The sequence below is a fragment of the Bidens hawaiensis genome, unplaced genomic scaffold (assembly GCF_021521415.1).
Source record: "Bidens hawaiensis isolate Kalapana, Puna unplaced genomic scaffold, B.hawaiensis_p1.1 tig00001016_1, whole genome shotgun sequence".
In the NCBI taxonomy this organism is placed as follows: domain Eukaryota; kingdom Viridiplantae; phylum Streptophyta; class Magnoliopsida; order Asterales; family Asteraceae; genus Bidens; species Bidens hawaiensis.
The window spans coordinates 2,130,233-2,141,632 of NW_027491059.1; the positions used below are offsets into that span (position 1 = coordinate 2,130,233).

Consider the following 11,400-nt stretch of genomic DNA (forward strand, 5'->3'; position numbering starts at 1 on the left):
GTGGCAGTGTTCAGATTGAGTTTCCCGGCAAAAAGTATGACTTTTTAAAAAAAAAAACGTTTTTCCAACGACCTGCAACTAACGACGTTAACATTCAGTTAGCCGCAGACCTGTTGGGAATAATAATATGATAAAAAGTGAGATCATTATCAACCTGTTTATTAGCTAAGACCGGCAATACACCCAAAATAAAAAAAAATAAAAAAAATCATTAGGTTTCATCAACTTGTAGGAGTTTACGAATTATATATATATATATGTATATATTATACTAGATTTTATTCCATCGTATTACGGGGGTTATTTTATACTATTCGTTTTTAATATTTACACATATATATATATTTGGATTTTAATTTTATTTAGTGTAAGAAAGTTCTGATGGTTTGAGAGAATGGTTGTTTTACATTTTTTGTTTTTTTAATATTTATTTTTTGGATTTAAATTTTCTTTATTGTAAGAAAGTTAATAATATACATAGAGTTTGATGATAAAAGGGTTTCATAAATAAATAATATGTTATAACCCGTTTAAAACCTATTTGGAATTGGTGACCCATGACTCGCTCATGTTTTTTTACTATAAAATTGTTTATTAATTATAAATAATATCTTTTTCTTTTTAAATTGAAAATTAAATTTTAGTATATCCCTATTTTATAGGATTTTCATATCAAATAATTGGTAAGATTTTTTTTTTAATTTAATGAGATGTTATAAAACGTTTATAAGTTATCTGGTTTTGATAACACCCACGCCCGTAAATTTGGGTTAAATCAATGACAAATCAATTTCATAAAAAGGGTGCTTAGGATTTTAGTTTCTTTGTTCATATATATTATAGATATATCGACACCACGTTTCCGGCCATCCTGTGCATCTTTCCGGCCACCTTTATGCAAATCAATGATGGCTACCAATGACACCAACGCTCTTTCTCTTCAGGTTAATCATTTCATTATCTTTTCAACATCCACTTTTCATTTTCAATTCAATAACACACAATACACACTCGTACGTGTAACTGCCTTAGATCTAGGGTTCCACATTGCACCGTACCTCTAATTATTCAATTAATTTGTGTTTATCTATAAATATGCAGAAGGAAGATGATGATAATAATAATAATAAGTATAAGGAGTATGATTTCGGATCTGACGATGCTGATCCTCCTGTGCCGCTCACTGTTGCATCTCGTGTTCGTTTCCTTTCTCCGATTTTGTTGTTTCGTTACTGTATTAGTTATCTGAGCCCCAATTAGTTGATGACTGACTAAATTGATAAGGTTTGAGTAGACATTGCATGCACGAGAATCGTACGGAAGTGTCTATTCAGGTCGTGTAGGTCTATAGGTGACATGAGACGTATAGTTCATAATTGAAGAGCTATATGCATTGTATAGGCGCTATATAATAGTTCTTCGTGGATGAACTATATGCCTCGTATAGGCCGTAATATCTCATCAGCTTTTTCAAAATTTTCACCTTCACTTGTATACAAGCTATACAGCTTGTTTAGGTTCTGTCGACGTTATCTGACATCTATATGACTCATATAGGCATATACGAGTCGTATAGATGTCAGGCGGTGTCTGGACTCTAGATACGAGTCGTATAGTATGAGAGACATATGGTTCATCACAGAAGCACTATATACCTTGTATAGGCCGTATATGCCTTGTATAGTTCTTCGTGGATGAACTATATGCCTCGTATAGGCCATAATATCTCATTCTTGTTCAAAATTTTACGTTTTTTTAAAAATTTTAGCGTTCACTCGTGTACACGCTATACGCCTCGTTTAGGTTCCGTCAACGTCATCTGACATCTATATGACCCGCATAGGCATATACGAGTTGTATAGATGTCAGACGTCTGGATACGAGTTGTATAACATGAGAGATATATAATTCATCACTGAAGCATTATACGCCTCGTATAGTGGTATAGGCCATAATCTCATTCTTGTTCAAATTTTTTGAAATCTTTCTGAATTTTGACAGTCACTCGTATACACGCTATATGATTTGTTTAGGTTTTTGTCAACGTCATCTGACATCTATACGACCCGTATAGGCCTATATGAGTCGTATAGTTGTTAGACGGTGTCTGGATATCTCATGCCATTAATAAAACCATGGTGCAGGTATTGTACATGTTAGGGGATATTGCAGCAGGACCGGCTTTTCGGTTTACGCAATGGTTGGAGGTAGTTAGAAAGAGGAGGCTGACTAAGTCTTCTGGATTCCCTCACCGCCCTCAGAGACTTGATAGCATGCTCTTGAGGTTATTTTGCATTTGCTTTTATTTTTTGCTTTGTGCTTGATTGATTTGTTAGTGTTTTGCCATTTGAGATTAGACTTAAACTATTACGTTGAAATAAAAGGCTAACGGGCAACAAAGTCTTCTAAAATCTACGTTCATAGATCTTAGGGTCATAACATTGCTATTCAAGACTCGTTAGACTCCACTAAGTATCCAATGCAAATGGTATAAACACGTGTTGGCTGTCAAGGCACGCTTTTTCGTGTTTGAAGCGATCATACAAATGGATATAATTGGAATCTTGATTGCTTAATATTGTGCTCATTGCTATTTAATGAATGGTATTTAAGTTTGGATTCAGAAAGTGGTCTTCTTTTTGATTGATTTGTTAATGTTTTACCATTTGTGATTGGACGTTAACAGATCATACAAAGGTATTTAATTGGAATCTTGATTGCTTAGTTTTGTAATTGTTGTCATTGCTATTCAGTGAAGGGGATTTAAGCTTGGATTCGAAAAGCTCTCTTCCTTTTGAGCAAGTTCCGGAAATCAGTTTGTGGGAAAGACTTGGTAAGGCTGCAATGTTGAATATTAGGCCAAATGCCTTCTCTTGGAACATGCTTTCTTCACTTCACAATACTGAACATAGCAGCAGTAATGAACATTCTGAAGATGACATGAATAAAGCGTTAGAGGTATATGTTTGCTTTTTTTCTTATTTCACTTGTGGTTTGGAATTTGGATCTAAAGATTTACAGGTTGTTTTTGTGTTAACTGCAGGTAACTGTGAATTCAGGTGGAGTTGTATTCTTTGCATTGTTTAACCATAATGAAAGTGGTGAGTTTGTACCTAAAGAAGCAGCAGCTGTGATCAAAATAGCATCTTCCAGAATGGCTACACAGTCGGAACGACTTGGCTATGAACTTGCAAGATGGCTAGGTGTCAGAACTCCACAAGTTATTACTTCTTACACTTTTTACTTTCCTTTTACCAGATTTACCATCCCTGTAAACATCATATATTCTTACTGTTTTGTTACTTGTGCAGGCTAGAGTCATTCACAACTGTAGTCCTGAGTGGCTAGAAATCAAAGAAGCTGCAGAAAAAGCAAAAGAGGCTGCAGTTTCTGAAGGAGATGAAATTGGTGAAGTTACTTGCTCAGAACTTCTAGAAGCCCTCGAGCTCAGTCGATGCCTTTATCTCATGAAGTATGTTTTCTTGCTGTATTATAATATTTTTCTTTCTTTTATCTACTATATCTAGGGCGATATGGTAATAATGGTATACCATTACAATTAAATGTGAAATCAGTGTGTAAATGTTTCTGGATTTTCTGCCAACGATCTCAAAGAAAATGATTGAAACTAAAATACAGATATTCATTGCTCATTAACGTTCTTGTATTATCCCCAAATTAAGTTTATAAGAATATGCGTTTTGCAGTTATGTGCATGGATCTCCCCTGTTGGAAAACTCGAGTGCATTTAAGACGCAAGAAGCTGCAGAAAAGACGGCAGCTGCCCTTGGCAGAATCTTGTTGTTAGATCTTGTAATCAGAAACGAGGATCGACTTCCATGTCGTTATCTGAGGTGGCGAGGCAACTCTGCAAATTTATTATTAGCAGACAAAATGGCGACTGCAAATAGGGACACATTAGAAGAAGCTTTTGATTCTGCTATTAATAGGTATAGACCAAGGGTAATTCGGGCACTTCAAAAAGATAGAAGATCAACTTCAGTAGATAGCAGAATGAGCACTACTGATGATTCAAACATATTATCAAAAAGCGCTGATCTTTCTGACACTACATTTACTGCTATATCTGGTGAAAAACCCCTCAAAAGACAAATTACAATTGACCCAATTATAACTGATTTTGATATTGTGGCTATTGACTCTGGCGTCCCTCGCCGACCGCCAGCTGGCAAGCGTTCACACGATCAAGAAAGCTATCCTAAACTAGTGGAACTTCTTATTAACAGTCCTGAGTACGCATCACATATATTACATGAAATAACTAGCGGGAAATTAGGGTTTTCTCCAGAAGCTTCTGAAACTTCTGACAATAATTCGCCTTTTATTAAAGATATGACCTTAGTTGTTCACGAATTTAGAAACGGGTTTCGTGCCGCCCTGATGGATTTACAGGGTTTTCATATCTTTTTACTCACACTTCACCAAAAGCTGGATGGCTTGCTAAGGAGTTTTATGAATGCCATTGATAAAACATTGGGTGCAGATTTTGATAAAGAAGATATGACACCTGAATCACCATCACATTCTGCTCCTTGTGTTTCCCCACAGGGTCAAGAGAATCATTCAGATTCAAATGATAAGGAGTTGCAGAAAACCGCTCAGAAGTCATCATCTTCTGGATGCAAAGAGAATTCTGATTCGGTTTCTCCAATATCTTCTTCTTCTTCTCAGGGAAAGTCTAACAAGTCATACTCCGAACCTTTACGTATCACCTCAAAACTGCGTGATTTCCACAAATATGCCAAGGTTTTGCTCTTTTCATCAATAAGCTAAGAATTCATTTTTGACTTTTAACGGGTCGAACTCGTAATATAATTTCTTTAATAGTATCTGGCACTAATTATTTACATCAATCTTTCTTAGGTGGATGCTGAACTAAACAAAGAACTAGAACAATGGAACGAGTTGATAAAAAACGAAGCGGTAAAGCTATGTCAAGAAAATAATTTCAATTCAGGGTTTTTCGAGGGCAGCGATAGTAATTCTGTTGTTGATGCTTATGAATTAAAGGTAATTTATCCAAACTTTTTGTTAACAAGCTTTTAGTTTATTATTTAATTATGTTGTTTCTTTCAACTTACAGCTTAGGCTTGAACATATCCTTGAAAGGATAACATTAATATCTGATGCTGGAAATACAGAAAAACCATCATTAATCACAAGTAGCTTATTCATTGGTGGAGCATTAGCTGCAAGATCTGTTTACACACTGCAACATATAGGGATTACTCATATATTATGTTTGTGCTCTAATGAAATTGGACAGTCTGATTCTCAACGTCCCGACTTATTTGAGTATCGGAACTTTTGTGTAAGTGATAAATCTATTATTGTATTACTTTGAGCCGTTAAGAGATAAAACATTGTTGTTATGATGAACAGATTGGTGATGAAGAAGATTCTAACATAACCGAAATTTTTGAAGAAGCGCATCTGTTTATTGATGCGGTTGAAGAAAAAGGTGGCAAGGTTTTGGTTCATTGCTTTGAAGGTAGAAGCAGGAGTGCGACGGTTGTTCTTGCTTACTTAATGATGAGGAAGTAAGTTATTATAAGTTTCATAAATAATTAAATACTACCTATTGTTATTATAATTTTTATCAAGTTTGTGGTTATTGTTTTTTGTGAAGGAAGTACACATTATTGAAAGCATGGAATGGTCTCAGAAGAGTTCACAGGCGAGCACAACCGAATGATGGTTTTGCAAGGGTACTTTTGGAATTAGACAAAAAGTTGCATGGAAAGGTTTCAATGGAATGGCAACAAAAGAAGCCGTCAATGAAGGTGTGCTCGGTGTGTGGGAAGAACGCAGGGTTAAGCACGAGCTCATTAAAGCTTCACTTACAGAAAGCACATAAGAAATTGTCATCAGGGAGTGTTGACAGTGCCATGACTATGGAGATACAAAAGGCTTTAGAAGCACTCAATATTATCCACAGACAGTCTCATTCCAGTGATTGATTCATCAAAATTCATAGATCAAAAACCGATGAGTTTGGTAATTCGACTAATATGAATTGCAAGCATATTCTTTCTTTCTTTTTTTTTTTGTTGCAATATGTAAAAGAATAGAACATTTTTAGCTAAAAATGGACACAGCTCACAGGGTGTTGTACTTGTGTACGAAGGGTCACATAAACATTTGTACATATTATTTTAACTGTGATCAATGTTTTTATAACTGGATGGATCACTAAACCGGCTATCTTATTGTTTTACTGGTCGGACTGGTATAGTTCAAAATATTATGCAACTACTTATAGGTATGCAATATTAACAAAATATTAAACCTTAGTTAAGTTCTTTAAAAAATATATGAAACTGAAATTGATACAATATGAAGCTAAAGTGGTAAAATAACAGTAAATAATTTTTTTTTTTTGACATTAAAAACAATAATTGCCGTATTAATTGTTTATTGGATTACATCGAAACAGAAGGCAAGCGGGCAACAAGCTGTGCCACTACCCCCTTTTTGAATCGCAAAACAAATTGTTAACAATCCGTTAAAACTAGAGGTGAGCAATAATCAAATTGTTAACTAAACTGAATCATAAACCTAGGAAACCAAATGAATTAACCGAAACCGAACCATTCATATTTTCATATACTTCTAACTTTTACATATCCGTTTCATGCATTTATATCTCCAATTCATATATTTATACTTATTTTATGTATTTATGCATCCATTTTATGTCACCCTTAACTGAGGGTTGTTTGATAGCCTCTTAATGATTATTAAAAGACTATCAAATAGCCCCCAAGTAAATATTTTACCCAAATTTAATTTTTGTTATTAACCGAACCAAACCAAAAATCAAAAAATTAACCGAATTGATTAACTGAAAACCGATTGACTAATTTTGTTGGAACTATTAAACGAACCAAACCATGCACACACCTAGTTAAAACTCAATGACTAATACAAAATCTTGCACGTTTTATAAGTATATACAAGCCTTGAAAGTAAACCTAATTCAACCTCTTCAACTGAAACATTAAAAGAACAAAACACCGTTCACAAGACTATCAATAAAACACACTAATACAACTCTCCCAGCAATACATGCAATGTAAAATGTCCAAACTAACCTCATCCACTACACTGCAATCAGTTCTGGTAACACCTCCGGCAGAGCTCCACCGCTACCATTAAGAACCGTCACATTACCGTCCGAATCAACATCCACAATTACCGAATCACCCTCCTTAATCTCGCGTGCAAGCATCTTTTCAGCCATACTATCCTCCAAAAGCCTCATTATAGCCCTCCTTAATGGCCTCGCACCGTAACTCGGGTTATAACCTTCTTCGACAACTCGGTCCCTAAATCTCTCTGTCACTTGAAGCTCTATTTCTTTACCTTTTAACCTGTCAAATACTTCCTTCAACATTATGTCAGCTATCTCTTTGACTTCCAGTTTAGTCAACTGTCTAAACACAATCATCTCATCCAATCTGTTTAGAAACTCAGGTCGGAAATACTGTTTAAGTTCTTCGGTTACCAAACTTTTGATTCGGTTGTAACTAATGTCTTTCTCATCATAGTCAAGATCAAACCCGATTCTTCTTCCACCTTTTTCGATCACGTTACTTCCTACATTTGATGTCATGATCAAAAGCGTGTTCTTGAAGTCAACCGTTCGTCCTTTGCTGTCGGTCAACCGTCCATCTTCAAGAATCTGAAGCATCATGTTGAACACATCCGGATGAGCCTTCTCGATTTCATCAAAAAGGACTAGAGTGTACGGGCGACGACGTACTGCCTCGGTCAACTGACCGCCTTCGGTGTAGCCGACATACCCGGGTGGTGAACCAATGAGCTTCGAGACGGTGTGTCGTTCCATGAACTCACTCATGTCGAGCCGGATCATGGCTTCTTCGGAACCAAAGTAGTATGCGGCTAATGATTTTGCAAGCTCGGATTTCCCAACACCTGTGGGTCCGGAAAATATGAAGCTGGCAATGGGGCGGTTAGGGTTTTTGAGACCGACACGGGCTCGGCGGATGGCTCGGCTAATGGCTTTGACCGCTTCGTCTTGACCGATGATTCGTGTGTGGAGGGTGTCTTCCATTTTGAGAAGGCGGTCTGACTCGTCACTGCTGACTTTTTCCACAGGTATTCCAGTCCACGTGGCAACGATATGTTGAATATCGGCTTCTGTCACGGTGGGACCCTCATCACCCGCTTCACTCTCGGCTTTACTCATCTCCTTGTTTTTATCAACTAGAGCTGATATTTGAGTCTTGAGATCCATTTCTCTATCTCTTAGCTCCCCTGCCTGTTCATATTCAAAGTCAGGTCAAAATTCCAAAAAACCGAAGTCAAACATCATAAATCATAATTGAAGTCAAACACTATATTACCTTTTCAAAGTCTTGACCGCGAACAGCTTCGTTTTTCTCTTTTGTAATCTGTCTGAGCTCTTTCTCAAGCTCTCTAGCTTCCTCGGGTAGCTAATAAAATTTCTCAGTTAGCTCAAGAAATATCAATTACAAATAAACGGTTTACTTATAAACGGGTCGATTTGGTATCTCTGACATGGTAAACGAGAAGAAATGGAAAAAAAATAGCTTGAATCAAATGGCACTCAAAGTATACATCATAAAGCATCCAAATCATTTTATTAAAAAATTTGGATTTTCAGTAAATAATATATTTTTTTGTAGTCAAATTTGATAAACATTAAAAGCCCCCCCCCCCCCCCCCCCGTTCATCAAAACCCGAACCTGCCGGTTTTGACCATGAACAACAAAGAAAAAGTGACAAAAAGAAGAAATTAATGTACTTGTGCGTGACGAAGTCTAACACGAGATCCAGCTTCATCAATCAAATCAATCGCTTTATCCGGAAGAAACCGGTCACTGCACCATATGATAAAAACAATCAAGCATCGAACAAAAAAAATTGGCACATCACCACATCAAAACCATACAAGTAATATTATAATATAGATATGCATACCTTATATATTGGTGTGACAACTCAGCAGCAGCCACTACAGCATCATCAGTGTACCGAAGCTTGTGATGAATCTCATATCGTTCTCTAAGCCCCCTCAATATTTGAATAGTTTCACCAACAGTAGGCTCGGGAACCTTAACGGGCTGGAACCGTCTCTCTAACGCTGGATCTTTTTCAATATGTTTTCGGTATTCATCAAGTGTTGTAGCCCCAATACACTGCATAACACATGCAACATAAAGCAACGATTTATTAGTTATTACAAATTACAAAAATAATAACAATATTATTACTTACCTGCAATTCACCTCTAGCGAGGGCCGGTTTTAATATATTAGCAGCATCAATAGCACCTTCAGCCGCACCAGCTCCGATTAAAGTATGAACCTCATCAATAAAAAGAATAATATCATCACTTTGTTTTATTTCTTCCATTAGCTTCTTCAACCTTTCTTCAAACTCTCCACGATATTTTGTACCCGCAACAAGCAGACCCATATCTAGGGTTATCACCTTCTTCCCCTCAATCGTTTCGGGAACATCACCATTTGCAATTCTTTGAGCAAGACCTTCTGCAATGGCAGTTTTCCCGACACCGGGCTCACCGATAAGACATGGGTTGTTTTTTGTTCTACGACCCAAAATCTGGGTCACCCGTTCGATCTGTGCTTGCCTTCCAACAACTGGATCCAACTTACCCTGTAAAATAATAACTGTTTAGAACCAAAATTTAAACAGAAAGTAGAATTTGTACTAGCTAACTACCTCTTCAGCTAGCTTTGTTAGGTTTGTTCCATATTCTTCGAGTGTTGGCATCTTGCTGTTGGAGGCCCCGCCTCCAACACCTGCACCCACGGCTTCTGCACTCTCGCCGACCATTCGGATCACCTACTCGTAAATTATAAAAAAAATGAGCATCCTGAAAAACCATATATATAATAATAAGCAATGAATAGTAACTTAGTACAACCGGTCTAACAACATAAACTAGCCCTTAAGCATGATTTAAACTTACATAATGACCCCTCAACGTTAGGTTCACACACACACACACACACATATATATTGCATTCATTCGTCAACATTTAAAAAAAAAAAACCAAATACGTGGCTGTGATAAAAAAAAGTTCTCAATGTTTTGATATATATTTTATTAAACACGGAGTTGTATTCAAAATATAGCAACTTTTAGTATCGTAGACTATAACAGTACTGTTACCATTACCGTGAACCAAACAGATACCGACCGAACAACATAGATACTGGTGTCGGTATTATTGGGGCTGGTATCCGTATTTGTTTTGTGGATTTCAATCGATGTAAAGCACATGCCAACATCCGTTACAGCATAGTTACAGGTGTCGGTTTTTATGGAACGTATGCTAGTAAAATAATAAAGAGGATTAAATTTAAACAAAAGAAAAACAATCAGGCTCACCTGAGTGCGAACGTTGCCAGTGTCAACTCCTAAATTCTCCAAAACGCGGGCTGCAACACCGTCACCTTCCCGAAGCAAACCAAGTAGCAAATGCTCTGATCCAATATAGTTATGACCAAGTTGTCGGGCTTCCTCCAATGATAATTCCAAAACACGTTTAGCTCGAGGGGTAAACGGGATCTCAACAGCAACAAATCCACTACCCCTACCAATAATCTTCTCGACTTCCACACGCGCATCTTTTAAACTAATTCCCATTGACTTCAAAACCTTAGCTGCAATCCCGGTTCCCTCACCAATAAGCCCTAATAATATTTGCTCTGTGCCAACAAAATTGTGACCTAAACGACGTGCTTCCTCTTGTGCAAGCATAATTACTTTTATAGCCTTTTCCGTAAACCGCTCAAACATAGCTTTTGGTGCAATCCGTGTAGCCCTTTTTGATTTAAAAGATGCTGCTAAAGAAACTTTAGAATGGAAATCTTGGCCTGTTTTCATAATATTATCTAAAGCGTTGGACCCGCGCAGCCCTGAAAAGTTTCTCATTCTCATGGGAGGTGCGCATGAACATGACAACATTTTAACTGTTCTTTTAGCCTTCCCGGTTTTATTGGCGTGAAGCTTCTTTTCATGGTCAACCGAAGGGAAGTAAGCGGCTTGAATTAGTGACCCCGCCATGGCTGCAGCCAAACAAGACAATAAGTTATGTATCCTTCTTAAAATATCTTGCATCATTCAGTAAAAAGGGCTACAAACAGCATGCAAATTGTATGTATATTGACTAGGAAAGAGCTTCGACTCATTTTTGGTCATACACGAGCTCAAGGCGAGCTTAGGCCCATTTAAGGTGGTTCTCATAAAATAGTAAACAAGCCAAGCACGAGCTAAAAAATAACTCACGAACCAAGTTCGAGCTTTAGAATAAGAGCTCAAAACGAGCCAAGCTCGTTTAAGCTACTACACGAGCTCGAGCC

General features: G+C 37.0%; 2 protein-coding genes across 2 annotated transcripts; one reads left to right on the forward strand and one right to left on the reverse strand.

The window, feature by feature from the left end:
• Positions 1-908: 908 nt before the first annotated feature.
• Positions 909-6,035, forward strand: LOC143550826 (dual specificity protein phosphatase PHS1-like). Its single transcript, XM_077041411.1, has 11 exons — positions 909-944; positions 1,039-1,197; positions 2,145-2,284; positions 2,754-2,958; positions 3,044-3,220; positions 3,312-3,472; positions 3,708-4,767; positions 4,885-5,031; positions 5,105-5,332; positions 5,404-5,561; positions 5,651-6,035. The coding sequence occupies exons 1-11, from the start codon at positions 909-911 to the stop codon at positions 5,979-5,981; spliced, it is 2,802 nt and encodes a 933-aa protein (XP_076897526.1). The 3' UTR covers positions 5,982-6,035.
• Positions 6,036-6,991: 956 nt separating this feature from the next.
• LOC143552170 (ATP-dependent Clp protease ATP-binding subunit ClpA homolog CD4B, chloroplastic-like) lies at positions 6,992-11,128 on the reverse strand. Its single transcript, XM_077042449.1, has 7 exons — positions 10,427-11,128; positions 9,754-9,876; positions 9,286-9,687; positions 8,989-9,206; positions 8,813-8,888; positions 8,391-8,480; positions 6,992-8,305 (listed from the first exon to the last, which is right to left on the reverse strand). Exons 1-7 carry the CDS (start codon positions 11,102-11,104, stop codon positions 7,124-7,126), a joined length of 2,769 nt encoding a protein of 922 aa, XP_076898564.1. The 5' UTR covers positions 11,105-11,128; the 3' UTR covers positions 6,992-7,123.
• Positions 11,129-11,400: the final 272 nt, after the last annotated feature.